The 16,851-nt window shown below is 41.0% G+C and overlaps 1 protein-coding gene across 1 annotated transcript in view; it reads right to left on the bottom strand.

The window, feature by feature from the left end:
- EZR (ezrin) overlaps positions 1-16,851 on the bottom strand; it is a 36,609-nt gene that overhangs the window by 5,354 nt on the left and 14,404 nt on the right. The window contains exons 2-7 of the mRNA XM_069787131.1: positions 13,508-13,591; positions 8,599-8,694; positions 7,516-7,790; positions 6,572-6,655; positions 5,809-5,955; positions 2,532-2,628 (exon numbers count right to left, since the gene is read on the bottom strand). Coding sequence (XP_069643232.1) covers positions 2,532-2,628; positions 5,809-5,955; positions 6,572-6,655; positions 7,516-7,790; positions 8,599-8,694; positions 13,508-13,591 — 783 coding nt within the window. The remainder of the gene's footprint in view (positions 1-2,531; positions 2,629-5,808; positions 5,956-6,571; positions 6,656-7,515; positions 7,791-8,598; positions 8,695-13,507; positions 13,592-16,851) is intronic.

The raw sequence follows: 16,851 nt of genomic DNA on the forward strand, positions 1-16,851 counted from the left end.
TTTGAATATTGGGTTGCAGGCAGTAACAAAACACAAGTTATTCTAAAATTTCTGATTCAGCAAAAAGAACAGCCATATGTGTTTACAATGCAGGCTGAACTTACACAGTGAACAAACTCTGCATCTTTGTGCCTTTTTTTGTGTATTTTGTGGACGGTGATAAGGGCAGTGGGCAAGCTACCACATTACCACCATAAATCAGTACCCATTCCTTAGAATCACTGTCTATGGGTTGCCTCACTGTTAGCAAGAGGTGGAACTGAGAAGGGGCACACAGGCTCTACACTTTTGCATGGCAGCAGTGATCATGCTTTTTAATTACCTGAGCTTGGAAGCACAAGTTGTGGCTATCTCTGGGAAAACTAGAAGTCACGAAAAGCTCTCCAGGTACTATTAAGAAGAACATGAATATGCTGACAAAGACCCATTTTCTTCAATGCATTTTCCTAATTCACATACTGACCACAAAGGAGGCAGTCAGCATGGTGTGTTTGGCTCTGGGCAGGATTTAGCGGGGGGAGCACTTCTGAGCTGTACAGGTCTGATACTGCCAGCTGTACCTGTAAGCTGTTCATCTGACCTCCTACTTCTGACAAGTAATTTTAAAAACATACAGTTTATGTACACTGTGATAAACAGGTCCTATCCTGAGGCAAGGCTCACTTACATGGAAGTAAGCACCAAGGGCATGGATGGTGGTTGCATTTATCATTTAAGGCCATAACCAAGGGACAAAACATTCACCTAAGAACATAAAAGAATCCCCTCCTTTCCTTATCCCCAGCCTCCCTGGTCTTGCATAACTGGGAGCATCACAGCTTGATATTTTAAATATAATATGCTGAATATGTTGGAGTATGTAGGCAGACAGGCCTAAAAATTAAAAAGCTTATTCTGGGCAAGGTAAGACAGGACTCTAACCATTACGTTAGTGTCCATTTAAACACTGACATGTAGAATCCTCCAAATTAAAGGGGAGCTTCCAACCCACATCTTGGGTGAACTGAGTATTTTGCTGTAGTTATAATAGTTGCCTTTTAAAAAGGAAATAGGAGCACATGAAAAGACCCATACAACTTCCTGAATGCTCAGAATTATGTCCAGATAAATACTTCTTTCAGGCATAGCTTTCAAAATAACACCACCCAGAGGGAAAAGGACATTTGACACAGAGAGAGGAAACATAACTGAGGTTTTCAATGTTAACACCCTTCTGTATCAGCCTCTTGCAAGTCTCCCACCTCAAACTCAGTCAGATTTACTGTTGGGGAGTGGATGGAAAGCCATAATCCGTAAAGAGGAGATGAATACTTAGTAATGTGTACAACCTGTCCAAGAGGCTCTTCTATTGAGAAAAGCACACCTGACAGAACAGCTTTCTAACTCTGCGGAGTTTTGTTGGCTTTCACTAACAGCATCACAGAAAGAAGCTCCTCTCCCCCCAAAACCCAGGTTGTTATCTGGAGGAAAGCCCTGCAGCATGCTGTGCATTAGTATCCTTTAAATTACTGGGAGGATCTTTTTCTCTTGAAGAGATTTATAAGCCATCACCCTTTGCCAAAGCCAAACCGCTTATTATTGCTCAGGTCTGTACTTACCCACCAAGGCCAAGTACTGGGGTGGGGGAAGAGAATAAGAGGAGGCCTTTCTCAACTATTCCAATAGTTTCACAAGACTGACAGAATGAGGTCCACCTGTACCAGTTATTCCACTTTATGTTCTCGACAGGTCGAAGTAAGTTGCTAATTCTTCACTAAAATAACTGAAAACATGTTTGTAAGTATTGAAAAGCAACATGCACAGGTAGCTACATTTCAGCTACAAGGCCAGGTTGGATGGCGCTTTGAGCAACCTGGTTTAATGGAAGGTGTCCCTGCCCATGGCAGGGGGGCTGGAACTAGATGGTCTTTAAGGTCCCTTCCAACCCAAACCATTCTATGGTTCAGTGCTGCACAGAAATCATATCCCTGCCATTTACCCTAGCATTCAAGAAGGTCAATGAACACCATGGTCCCTAACTGGCTTTTACTCTTTCAGTAGTGTGGAAGTGAGCAGTGAGCATTAAGATGGAAAGCCATATGCATCCATGTGGTTTTGCAGTAGCATTTGAATTATTTTTGTGGGTGTTTTGTTTTTTTTTTTTAAAGGAACAAAAAAAAAAAGTTACCCACCAGCTTCCATGCACTGAAAGAAATGGAGAGAGGACTAGACTCAGTGTAATCTGGCTACACAGAAAACACACAGAACTAGTGAAGAAACTCAGATTTAAGCATAAGGCTACCTAGTTTGCTAGAAAAAAAGGAGGACTCCACAGTTGTAAAATCCTTGTCTTTCTCCATGTTAGATACCACCATAAGCCCTTTATGGTGCACCAAAAAACAGACAGCTCTAAATACACCGTAAATACGAAGGCTCATTTTGCAACTAGCATATCTGCAGCTTTCTCCTCTCCAAAGACTACTTTATTTTGAGATAAAACAGTATTAGTTGTTCATATGCAGTATCCAGGAATCCATTATAGATATACTTACTGGTGCCTTCTTGTCAATAGGCTTTATAACAAACTTCTTGTCATTGAAAGAGATGTTTCTGATTTCGCTCCAGGGGAACCCAATCTTTGGAGTCAGTCTGGAAAGCAGAGAATTGGTTTTAAGAGATGCTGCAATGAACGTTTTTTTTCCCCACATTGCTTCTAACACACAGACTCAGTGGGACGCAACACTTCACATGGCTTTCCCAACAGAAAGAAGACAGTAGTTGAACCAAAAACTCACAGAGAGTAGGAAAAGCAGCCCAATCACCTCCCTTCCAGAGTCTCTTCTCATTATGGTCAGCTGCCCTACTGACCTTTGGCCATGCGGTAGGGATGGTCTCTACTGAAGCCACACACTCAGCTTTACCAAACACCTGCTTTAAGTTCATTTCTTTGAAATCAGGGCCTAAAATCCACAGCGTGCAGACTCTAGGTATATGTGCTGTGCTTCCCGGAGGCTTCTCGTACATCATGGGAGGCATAAGCCAAAGTAACTCAGCTGCTCCTCACACCTTCTAGCACCCACAGAGGAGTCTATCCTGCTGTGTTACAGCTAGCGCAGTTACCTCCACTCTGCCTTTACCTCTGAAGTGCTGGGCAGGCACAAACACAACTGGTAGAAGCAGGTGTCTTCTGTTTTCTCCCCTAGATTACAGACAAGGCTAGTAACCAAGAGCCCTGTTCTTTCCTTCCATGTAAACTGCTCTTTCAGCGCATCCCACTAGTCACCAAGCAGAACTTTACACATTGGTCGTGCAACAGGCTGCACCATGTGGCTCTATCCTTTTGGAAAGCATCCCTAGGAAGCAAAGGGCAAGATTCAGACTCCCAGCTCTTCCTCACTGCTTAGGAGTTCAGGTCTGTTGGTTGTTTAAAATTACTTCTTTAAGCTTCACTAATCATTTGAGATTTTCCTCTGCTTTAATTTCTCCAGACTCTTGCATACAAAAAGCATGTTATTCATGAGATCAAATGTTTCCGAGCCATTCCAGTACTTCACCCTTAACATACCTGCCCAGCTCTGCAGTAAATTCTAATATTACAAGGACTTGTGTATTTGACTGTAACTAATTCCTTTAATTCCCCCCAACCAAATATTTCAATTTTTATGTTTAATATCATGTTATTATTCTTTTATTCTTCTCTTATCAAGGGAGGGTATATTCTCTAGACATAGGAGTTAATGATTAAGAATTGTCTTACATAAATGATAATACCAACAAGCAATCTTTTTGTTACTATCTAACCCCTCCAATACATGTGTCTCTGACACACACTGAAGTGCTAACAATTATTTCTAGCAAATGGTTTCAAGACATGAGTATTTAATGTTTAGCACTTAGAGAAACATCTATCATCATGGTGAACCACTCGAACTCTGTAAGAACCTTTCTATGGAGCTCATTGGTTAAGGAAAAAAGCTGGCCGTTTTGGAGGAATTTGACTCATTGTCACAGAGATGGAAAGCTACTACATAGCACAATTTCACTGGGCCCAAGCATAATAAAAAACTTGCTTTGTTTAAAATCAGACATCAAGAAAAAAAATACATCCTCTTCAGAACTTACCATTCCCTAACCTTTAACTCAACTGCAAGATTATGCAAGTGTGTGTGTCTAAGATTAAGTGAGAACTGTAAAGAAAACAATTTGATTAGACTAAGATTAACTAATTATTCCAGCCTCCATCATATTAGCTTAAGTGTTTCAACCCTAGACAATACAGTATGATGGACAACTAAAATAATTCCCTTTATTAATAAAGTTCTATTGCAGACTCCCCTCTTTAATTCAGGAAAAAAAAAAAAAAAAAAAAGCTTGAAAATACCTAGAAGTGGGACACTGACATACACTGCAGTATAGAGGTCCGCACACCTATAGCACAGTCTCATTTTCCTCAGGTTGAGCTTCAACAATGAAATCTTTGATTTTTCACCTTTGCTGCAGTCCCCAAATTTTGCACGTACAAACCAGAGGGGCGAGGTTCACATGGCTATTTTTCTAGTCCCCATATCTGCTCAAAAGACTTAATTACATAGTAGCAAGAGTTAGAGCAGAAACAAGCAGTTTATTCCAGCACTGTATTTGTTTTGCAAATGTTCTTGATAGCTCTTTACAGTCAATGGCTATATCCTGTCTGCTTCTGCAGCTCGAAAAACCTGTTTGTGTGACCATGGTTACATAGCAAGACTAGTCATTCAAGACTGAAGTATTACATGAGCGAAACTACTTTTCTTTCAAGTGACACTCCTTGTTTTCTGGGTGACAGCACATATTAGCATTGCAGAAAAGACTGCATTTCTCTTTGCCATCTTAACAGAGGCTCCAGAGACTTCCAATTAATATTTGGGTTGCAGTCAAAGCTTTTTGGAGGCAAAGATGTAGAACAGGTGAAATCCCTTCTGTATTGCAATGATAGTCTGTTATAGGTTAGTGACATGAAACCAAGACTTGGAACACAGGGAGAAAAAAAAAAAAAGAAAGAAGGAAGCAGCCTAGACCGCATCCCTTCATCTAGAAAATGTCTATTTTAACTCCCCTTCAATCCTTCAGTTGTGGAGTATTAGAAGAGACTAGCAGGCTTAAGACACAGCTGTTCTCACCTTCCTTTTATGTTTATTTATAGATGTAGTCTATCATTTCCCACCTACTATCCAATTAATAATGGCTCTGCCTTTACCAGAAGGGCTGATTAAAACTATGTGTACCTCAGCAAGACCTCATTTAATTCCTCCTTCACAGTAACTATATAGGTTAACTCCTCCCTGGGTTCTACGTGTTATCCAGCTTTGGTTTTGTGTCCACCCCATAATCTGTCTTTTTCAAAACCAGGCAGTTGTACACAGCTATCATTAACTTCAGTATAGGAATGGCCTTAGATGTCCAAACACTCTGCAGATATGTTAGCCTATCTAGGTTCTCATATTGTATCCACTGCTGGCATACCTGGCAACCTGACTCAAGGAAAAGCTTGGCAGACTCCTTAGTTCAGGGTTCAGCTCTACAACTGTGCACAATTTACCAGATGGTATTGTACTACTGACATCTCTTTTTATATGGTAGGTAGCATTAGCAGGTCAGGCTACAAAGGTCAGGAAAGTCACAAAAGCATAAATGATGTGAAAGCTCATTTCCTAGCACAGCTTCAGCTACTGATCCAAAATTGGAACACGATTGAGTTCTAAACTTTGCCCTGATCCTGTAAATGAGAAATGTCCCTTGGGTCCCACACCAGCCCTCACTATGGGGTTTCAGAGGTGAAAACAAAAGCCTTACTTATCATCCTTTTCATAGATGTTGAGCCCCAAGGCATCAACCCCCAGCCAAAGGTCAGTTCCTTTCTTATTCTTGATTTCAAAGTAGTTGATTCCATACATCTCCAGGTCTTGAGCAATCTTCAGGTATTCCAGCATGGCGTTCTCTCTGGTTGAGACAGGAAGGAGAGCAGATGTTAGCTTCTCATTTATCTGACTATCTCAGAAAGCACAAAGCCCTCAGAAGAAACAGGTAGCTTTTCCTAAACCGACACATCAAACAGAGGAGTTAAAACTGAATATTCACCATCTGGGATTCACTTTGGAAGTTACACTATTACACCTGTGAGCACACACACACAGAGTACTCCCATTTACCAAGCCCTAGTATTTCCAGATGGAAAATTAGCAACATTCATCTCTCTCAGCATTCATCCTTGTCTCAAGGTAGTCAGTAGGAAAGGTATAGTATCTGAACTTTCCGCATCTGCCAATGCAAATGCTTCAATGAACATAAGGTTAGACATACACCTTTACTTTTTTTCCACTCAAAGCCATCACTGATGGCTGGATCTTCAGGAAGAAGACACTATCCTCAGCACCAGTGCAAATATCCTACTGAGTTTTACCATGTGATTCAATGCTGGACTAGAAAATATACACCAAGAGTTCCCCCACACAGGTGACCCTTGGAGTCTATTTCAAAGCATGTTGTACAACTGCAAGGGTAAGGTCATCAACCAGCAACAAAGTGTCCAGCCTAAGGACCAATACCAAACACTTACTTCAGCATGCCACTGTGTTCAGCATGCCACACCTGGATCCGTTCTTCCCATTGCTCTCTGGAGAGTTTATGCTGGTCCATCACCCTACACAAGGAAAGAGGTATTAGCAAGATTAGACTTTATGTTCTACAGTATCCACTGATGCTGATCTTTGCTATAGCCTTACTGAAAAATTAGTCCCACCCATGAAGCCTTACTGAAACCAAGAGGAAGATCCTACCCAGCCCAAAGATGTACTCTGTGAAGCAGAGCTGAATTGCTCTGAATGAACAAAAACCCTCCGCAAAGCCTTTCTGGTCACCGATCAGGGACATGAGAGGCGTAAGCAGAGCACCGCAAAAGAATCACATATATGCTGTAGACATCAGAGGGTTAAAGCAAAGCAAAAGTTGGTGTCATTCCTGGAATTAGACACTGCTGCAGAGTGTCATCAGGACTTCAGGAAGTGTAAACAGAAGCATTTGTCTGATAACATACACTTATCCTGTGTGGGGATGGCCTATGTAGCCTCAGGACATGCTTTCCAGATACAAGATTTTTAGGACTGTACATTAGGATTAAGGACACACAACACAACCTTCTCCAAGGATGAAACATTCTTGACTGAATGCTGCTCTTTTCTTCTTAAAGAGAAGACATTCATACTGCCAGTTACCAGCATGGCAGCAATGTTTAGGAAAGAAAAGCCAAATTCAAAGTATACTTCCTCTCCCTAACTAACCCAAGGAGAGAGCACAAAAACATACACTAATATAACAGATAGAACTAAAAGAAGGAAAAAATCTGAATGCATACAGTTCAATTAAAAAAATAAATAAATCATGCTTTCAGTGAAATTCTTTGTATTTAACTACAATGCAAATTCTTGACTTTAAAAAAAACCCCAAACTACAACAAAAAAAAACACCAAAAAAATGGGAGACTGCATCAACCAACTCCTTCACCTTTGGGGGATCAGACGTTCTGAATTGAGGTATCCAGGCTTGTGCACATCTTTGTTGTAATCTCCAAATTTGGCCTGCACAGCATAGGAGCCAAGAAGTACTGCTGTTTCAGGAGGACAGTAGATCTCATCGCTGAGGATCCCTTCCTTCACCTGCAGGAAGAAGAGCTTCTGTGTGATGTCCTGGATCAGCTCTTCAGACACATCTTCTGGGAAGAACTTGGCACGGAATTTGAACTGGAGGGGATTCTCCTTTCTGATTTCTTGAGCAGAAACCTGAGGACATAGGTAACACCACAACTGAGCAAGGTTGCAAACAACAGAATAAATTGCTTTCACACAGAGGAAAAAGATTTGAGGGATTTGCCTTAAGAGGTGACTAGCAACTCATTACTAGAATTCCTTAATTCTGGCTGCTTACTGGTATGAGAACACAGGGGAGACACATTATGTTTTCCAACTAAGCTAGTAAATTCTGTTTGCAAAGCCATGGTCACTGGAGAATGATTTACCATGCTGTATCAGATGGTAAACCCATCCAGTATGGTATGTGTTTGATGGAGAACAGCCCCCTGACATTAAAAAGGTATGTCTGACTGCCCCATCAAGAAAAACAGTTCACACCTTCATAAGAACTGCAAGTCCGCAAACAAGAGCACATCAGAGGCATCACTGTTCTGTTACAACTGCCAAGCCTTGAAGTGACCTATCTTTCTGATTAGTGCAACAACTGATCCTGCACAAGCAGAGACTAAAACCATCACTAGCCAAGATGTTCCTCCAGTCACAGCAAGAAGAGCTGCTTCCACCCACCAAAGTACAATATCAAGTTACTGCTGTATATCTGACCAATGCTAGAAAGCTTTCTACAATTCACACGGAAAGGGCAAACTTCCACCATGCCACACCTCACCCCAATCATTCCCATAGAGGTTACAAAGTTCCCTCTAAAAATAACGGTGGAGTTATGAGAATTAGGGAACAATCAACAACAGGTACAAGGTTTATAAAGTTGCAGCCAATAACACATCAGGAATCACGTAAGCTTTAACCTTTGTTCAGCAATTAGCCCGAAGTCTGTTACCTTTTTATCAAGCTTCAGCCAAGTCTGGAATCCTTTGTTGTCCACATACTGAAGACCAAAGTACCACACTTCTCGCAAACCTATGGTTTTAACCACCTGCAACAGAAAGGTCAAAAAAGAGTTATTGTAGGTAACAGTTCACTTGAGGTCCAGGTATCCCCGCATCACCTGCAGGTGCAGGCAACAGCCTATATCTACTCATCTGGCATCTCTTAATTTCATCCTGTAGACAAAGATATACAGCTGCCATAGTAGATGACAGCAATGGCACAGGCTAAGCTACTTGTCCCACCCAGTTCCTAGGACAAGATGATTCTGGGGAAACCGGGAGAGACAAACAGGGTGACAGGCCATCAACTGCTAGACTGGTACACTGGCAGCAGGTGGGGCTTCTGCTTGCTTCTATCTACTGGCCCCGCTTAAAACTGTACTTGGTGAAGCAGACGAGTTACTTCTTGTAGTTTGTAGCTTTTCCGAAGCTTATGGTGAGATGGTCTGTAATGGTGTTAGTACTAACGACAACTAGTAAGCAGTACTAATAGCTCAAGTGATCTTGTCTGCCAGTCACCAAAGATTATTTGGCTGGAGGAAGCAACTGAGGGATGCTTCACACAGCTGCTGCAGTAAGCTCCCTGTGCGGTTTTGAGAATTAAAACAAGCTGCATGTATTCTCAGTCAAGGGCATTCTTTTTTTAACTCACAGAAAGGCTGGTTTTGAAGGACAAAATATACTGATGGCCCAACATTAGGATAAATTTCATTTCAGATATTGTAAATACTAACCAGACGAAAGATCCAGAAACACCATCCATTGACAGGATGGCACACTTACTAGTAAAAATAGTCCTGTTTGGACATGTCCCTTTTCCTCAGTGGAGGAGATAGCCTAACAAGTTCCTGACCTCCTCCTACTCTTGACCGCTTGTTCTTAGAGCCCAGTAGTTTGCTGCCAGCTCATCTACCTGTAAAGCTGTGCTCTAGACAGAGACGAGATCTGGAAAGATTCACTACATAACATCAATGAAGTAATCCAGATATGTATTTGCAGAGTAGACCCTCAAAAAGTGATGTAGGCATCACCACAGGGAGCCGAACTGAGTTGGAAGGCAAGAGCTTTTTAAAACCACTTTGCAAGTCAGGACAGTGTGACAAGACTTGAGAGGGTGTAGTTACATGTGTTACAAGAAGTCTAAGATCTCAACCAAGGATCTGTTTCACCCTTCCCATTTATAGTATTGCTGAAGACACTCTAGCTGGAGAGCAGACTTGAGAGAGACAATGATTCTAGGATACTTAATTAGTTTTTGCTGTAGTTTCCCTTAAATTTTCTTACTGATGAGCTAGAAGCCAGCAGTCTGTACCTGGAAGCCAGAGCTTCCTGGGGTTGTAAGGAAAAACGCACCATTCTGATTAGCACTCTGAGAATTACTGTTTGTGTGACGTTGAATAACAGGTAAATCTATAAAGTTTAATGATATAAGCAGACCAAGCAAATTGCTTAGTAGTATGAAAAATGTCACAAAGCAAATATAATTTTTAAGGATAAAGAGGTCAGTGCCTACTAGTTGAAGAAATGAGATAGCTTCATAGCTAGACACTGTGAGCTGTATTCAGACTATGGTTTATATATACTACTTCAGCAGGGTCATAAGGAACTACTTATAACTAACTAGAGTTTATGTTAAAAAAAACCAACCCAACAAACAAAAAACCCCAAACCCCACAACTTTTTTTTAAAAGATCTGGGGTCTGAAAATGCTTCAGCCTTTACTTGACTAAAATCCTTTTCCCTCCACCCCCAAAGTGGCTTGTTTCACCACAGAGCAGACAAATTTTCTGACAGCTAGATAGATGTATTTTTAGAAGGGTCAGAACTGGGCTTTACTCAATCTAGCAGAAAAGCAGGGGTATGTTGAGCATGGTACTTCCTATTGCACAAAAGTGTGTTGCAACTTTGTTAAAATAAGAGAGTTGTGTAAATCAAGCAGTTATCAGGTCATCATCTCTGAATGACTCTTGCAACAGAAAAAGTACACATTTTCTATAAATCAAGTTAGAAATATTGCAGAAGTTATGACCCCTCAAGTTCTTCCCAAAACCTAAAGGCAAGGAAGGAGAAAGTATTAAGCTAAACTTCACAATTTGACCATTTGAGTTCCAATACGAAGAACAAAGACATGAATGTTTTAGACTGTATGCTGGGAAACTGTTTATAAACTTCCTCCATAGCAAAACAAGGAAGAACTAAGAACCAAGGCATTACATTCAAGATGGGAGACACCTCCATGCCCTCCTCAAATGCATGAAGCAGCAAATCTTAAGTCTGCCCATTCCACCCAGAAACGCATTGACTCCCAGCAACTGCCAGTGGCACACTCTCCTCCATTTGAATTTGAAATCCTCCATTTCCTTGTGGCCAGGATGGCACACAACTGCCTGGGAGGTACTCCAGCCAGCTGCAGAGCCCACTGCATTGGTTCTCGGGACACCTCAGACCATTGTGGAGCAAACTCTGCACAGGTCTCACTTGAGCAGAGCTGAATTCAATATTCACAGGTTTCCATTATTTCCCCCTTTCTATAAAAGGGAGCTATAATCCACCTTATGTGCAGGACACACTTATGCTAGAAAAGCCTAAAGCACAAGGGCACTGCCAGAGTAGTTTTGCTAGCTGACAGCCAGGCCAAGAAATCATTTTGTGGTTTTTAAAAATAGCCTGCTTCTTCAACGCCCTTTTCCGCCCACAGTTTGCAGTTCAAGTGGAGCCACTCCCCATACCTGCGAAAACCTGTTGCCTCCACAGGCTTTATCTGAGTGTAAACTCCATCTGAGATAAGGGTCTAGTAAAAAGCTTGCACAGCAGAAGTGAAAAGATGTCAGAACAGTTGCAGCTAAACATACAGTCTTCACCTTCCCCAGTTTTGTGCTGCACAATTCTACCTTGCTAGAAGCCACACTTCTCTTGATATGCAGAAGTGCACCCTAACAAGGTATGGACTATAGGTAAGAATTTCCAATCACAGGTTTTAAACCTGAGCCATAGAATGTAAGAAGCAAATCTTCACGAGGTGATAGTCTATCCCAGTAGTGCAGTCTTCAGAAATCCAGAACTACCTAGACAGCAAGGTAGAAGTATCTTGGATCTGAAGCATCCTGCCTTCTTCCATGTTCTCAGGATTTTGTGCTTCTGTGCTGGAGGTCAAGAAAGTAGCTTCTCTTCTGCCAGAGAGATGACTCTGGCTCTTAACAGATGTAAACATTAGTGAATAAATGGGGGAAAAAAGTCCTTATTGAAACCTTGTCCTAAGGAACACAGGACATACTTACACTGTCTGATCTAAGGCATTGCTTTTAAAAACCTGGCTTTTAGTCATTTGGATTTTTGTACCCTCAAAGATGAAGCCAGAGTTCTCTGTTTTGGGTTAACATGGAAAGGGCTGAGAGAGGAAGGTACCCCAATGCAAGGGTGATCAGCAGTGAATGGAAGGTCAAACACCAGATGCTGGTTCCATAAAAATTCAGGTTTCATATGCACTTCACCAAATTCCCAGTCAATGAATACTTGAAGTTTATTCCACATTAGTAATAATCAAAAGGAATTCAAGTTAGATTTAAAGCTAAACACAATCTGTAGTACTCTGTTTGGTCCTGTGAAGTTCTGCAGTGATTATAATTTGGTTTCCTCCTTTCACTCCCTCCAAGAACCCACTAAATGTTTTCTTTGTCTTTTTGTGGTGTTTGGGTTTTTTTGTTGTTTTTTTTTTTGTTGTTTTGGAAAAGTACTTCTCACTGCACAGTTGCCATAAGGCCTAGCAAGTTCTAGCTAACTCACTGAAATGAGAAATTGTACCAAAAAAACTTAGAAGGAATGGACATTGTTCAGCCAGTTCTGCCTCCTTGAGTTAAAGCTCAACCACCCTTTGACATCAAGGCTAGGAGGGGACAAGGGGAAAAGTGCAGAGGAATTGCTGTAACACTTTATAAACAGCTTAGTATGTGTAACTGAAGTCTACATAGATCAATTCTTAGTTTTCAGGGTTCCAGCAGGACTAGCTAAAGCAAACTTTTTTTTTTAAATTCCAGAACAGCAAGTTACATTTTTCTGCTGAAATCTAGGCCTTGCTTGATTTTTATAAGAGCAAGCTACTTAAGAAAAGAATAAGAAAGTTTTACAAAGTGCTCTTCATTTATTTTAGTTGTCTTTATCTGACTTTTGTAGGTCCATCTCCAAACAGATGTGTATATTTTTAATGCAGTAGCAGGAAGAATAACAGTAAGGGAGGAGAATCTTGACTACTCATGCCTTTCACTTCCCTGGGAACCCCCAGAAGAAGGCTAGACAAGTCTCTGCTCCACCCTGCTGTACAGGGGCTTCTTACAAGGCATGCTGCTATAGTTGCTGCATGGAGATCACAAACTCTTCTGTTTTTCCAGTAGTTTGGAAAACTTGAACACTTGTGGCAAGTGGCTACCTCCAACCCAGCTTCTGAATGAATATGCAGCTATGCCTATGCTTTCGTCAGCCACCTGAAGACCTGATTCTGAAGAGTTTTATGCACAGGGACAACATTTCAACTTCAGAATTTAAGAAATAAATAAGAGCTAAGCTCTATTTCAAAGAGGTGCATTTTTACACACTACCTATGCTGTCTAAATATTTTAGATCCCTTATGACACTTCATCACCCAACACTGCTAGGAAGACAGGTTTCACTGGAACATAGCATACCTGCAAGAATTTTTGGTTTTTTCTTTTATTGTGATGGAATTTAGAGACCTCAGTTCAGACCAGATTAGGAGGCGGAGAGAAGAAAGAAAGGCAGGTTTGGAATCCAGTCTTAAGATAACACTATAGTCTGAAATGTACTCCAAGCTTAAACAACAAGAGCCCATACCAACCCTTCACTGACCTGGTCAAACAGCTGTTTGCCTGTAGTGTTTGGCTGGATGGCAAACTCCAGCTCTGCATCCATAGTAACAACTCGAACATTGACCTAAGGAGAAAAACAAAAAGCATTACGTAAGATGTATTGAAAGCTATTTCTCAGTGTTAACACAGAACTTCATGTACAATACAGTCTCCACGCTTTAATGCACTACTGTAACCTCTATAATATACACACTTAGGCCCCAATTAGATTTGTGTTATCACACAAGCAAACTTAATTGGGGCACTGACTTTGCTGTCTTATCCAGATTGCTCTGCAGGTTTTCCTACTCAGCACAGGATTGGACTGACCTTCTGGCTAAATGAGAGGGCATTTCAGAGTTGACCATTTCCAGGCCTAAACCCCCGTGGAATAAGAGCTCCTGTGAGTGCACAGCATAGCTGCCTGCAGGCCATCCCTTGGATTACGAAAGGCCCTAATGACTAAATTAAATTTAAGACTTATAATTTAACTTCCATTTATATTAGAGCTGGAATTAATCTGAGGTTTTAAAGGCAAAAGGCTGCAGATTATTCTTACGAAGCAATCGGCATTAACCTGATAAATGTTCATTCTTTCCCTCATAAAAATCTACTCAGCACATAACAACAGCAGTTATGGGTACTGAATGATACTACAGGGCAAGAGTTCACAAAGCTATTGCTGTTAGTGAAGAAACAACATAACCAGATTTACTGCAATGGCAGAAGTAGACTGCAAGACAGAGGTTACTATTGTATGCAGAAGGCAAGAGTGTTTAATGACTAGAAAAAGTCTATTAGCTTTTAATCAAGAGGCAAAAGCAGCAACTAAGCTTGCAGGGAATAGCATAAGGACCTGCAAAATGGCAAATCAGGAAAGGATTATCTCCAACTGTTCTGACTACAGGAGATTATATTGCTTGCAATATTATACTATGTGTCAAAAAACCCAACAACCCCAAAACAAACATAAAACCCCCAAACTGGGATGATCACGTAGTATAGTTCTACTAACAAGTTAGATTTGTAGCTTGGTATCTTAAAGGAAAGAGAAGATAAAGTAGACACAAGGCAAGGCCAGACAACAGGTAAGCTACAGGCAGATAAGATTTCATGACAATTTCCCCATATTTTATAAATGTCACGTTACTGAAATCCAGAGCTAACAGACCAGGAGAGCCTGCTACAGCTGGTGCCCAGCACAGAGGCACACATTTGAAAAAACAAGAGGAAGGGGCAGAAGAGGAATAGAATCACTCACTACAAAGCCTTGACACTGCAGCAGTTTCCAGCCACTTAATTATGTATATTTAAGCTCTAGGATAAATGTCAGGTAAAACAATGTTATGATTAACACAGAACTGTGAATAAAACAAGTTGCCTCAGCTAGTTTCAGACAAATATAATAGAAAATTTTGCGTTCATTTTTTAGTGAGACATGAAGGCCTCAAGTGTCTTTTAGCCTTTATATTGTTTCTTTCTCCTGCTCTCTCCCAGATGACAGAGGACCCTCCTATAGAAAGATGACTGAAGATGGTTCCCAAGTCATGAAACCCCAGAACTGAACCAGAGAAGATGACTGCTTAGGTGTCCTGTCATTTTCAAGCTGTATTTTTAAAGGAGTGTCCTTTAAATTAGGATTAAAAACAACAAAAAAAATAAAATTCCTCTAAAAGCAACAAGAAAGAACAAGTAAGAAAGGTTTTCTAAGAGTTCCTTTTCCCATCTGTAGCATTTGGGATCGATAATGGAGCATGGAAGTGTGCTTAAGGCTTTCTTTCTGTGCCTTAAGAACCAAAGGTTTCCCAAACAGTGTTTCCAGTGTAGGAAGGGGGGGAAGTTCAGATACCAAATTCTCAGCAACAGCAAGGCTGCAATTGGAAAATGTGACCTTAAAAAGCTCTTGTTGCTTAATCCCTCTCAACAATAAATCCCTAATCATATTCTAATCCTTTTCTACCCCCTTCAAGAAAACATATGCTTGTAATCCGCAGTTTTGTATTGTGCAAGTTATTTGTACTTCTGGCTAAAACACCTCAGTGGGTATAAAGTAAGTATCCTTTACAAGCTAAAGGACTTGAAAGGCTGTGCTTCCCGCTCCTTACCAGAAAACTTGCAGGTTGTTGGCTGAGCACAGAATTCCAGCTGGTACCAGTACGTTCGTCTTTTACTCCATCTCCTTCGTGGTTATTTGCTAGTAAAAAAATGTAAACTCCCTAGTCTAGGGAAATACCCTGTATTACTCCAATCCTAAAAGACCCTTCCAGATACAGTCCCCTTCCTAAAGGATCAGCTACATAGTGAGCTATTTAGTGCTAAAGCCATCTACTTGCTACACCTTTTAAGAATTATTTTAGTATTAAGACCAAAAATTTAAGTCATCTGCTTTCCATTTCAATCATTTAAAGCCATAAGCGTGTAGGAACATGACTACTTGGTTATCCAACAAGCTTTCAAGGACACTTGGGAGATGTGGTAAAGGTTAATTTCTGTGTTCTTAAAGGACTGAACAACCAGCAGGCTAAAGAGGAATTCCCTGGTGTCCCTGCTGTGTCCTCAGACAAGCTGCTAGCCACATGACAGGCAGAGCAAGAAGAGACAGGGCCTCAATTGTCAGTTGTCACTTCAATGAGTTGATGACTGCCTGGGAAAATCCTTTGGGTCTCCTTCCTGCCATACTAAGTCCTCTTGCTTCTCATCTCCAAACCTTAGCCTTGATTTCAAGAAGAACATAATGGTTTTAACAGTGTTCTAAACAGATGTCCTACAACCACTCCACGCAAGCTTTTAGCCACAGAGAAGCTGGTAGTGAAGCAGGCAAGTGGAGCTTAACCCACTTGAAACCCTGATTTAGACCATCTGAAGAAACCTTGACATCTGTTAGGCTAAGAGGTGATCAGTTTGGCATTCAGCTCAGACCACATGAAACTCCCCATGGTGCCAAGACGATCAAATCAAAACCCAAGGTGCTAACCAATTCAAGATATTGTTGGGGAGGAAAACAGAGTAACTCAGACTAAGTTCTATCAGCAACAAAAAGAGCAAGACACAGTTAAGACAACTTTCACAAGTCCTGCTTACCCTGTGTAGGCAAGGCAGGTCATTTGTAAGATCCCTACCAAATCCTGGCAGTACCCCAGGACAAAATTGAAGGCATAACCAAAAGGAAAGCAGGTCTTAATTGTTTCAGAACACAGGTGAGTGGAGAGCGGAGAAGAGCACATGGCTGTTATACATGAAATAAGGATGTTTAAATGCACATAGCATGCTAAAAACCCTAGACAGTAAATTTTAACTTCCTTCTCCTCAATAGGCCAATGACATAACACTTCATGGTTATATTTT

Source organism: Haliaeetus albicilla, chromosome 7 (genome assembly GCF_947461875.1).
Source record: "Haliaeetus albicilla chromosome 7, bHalAlb1.1, whole genome shotgun sequence".
NCBI lineage: Eukaryota > Metazoa > Chordata > Aves > Accipitriformes > Accipitridae > Haliaeetus > Haliaeetus albicilla.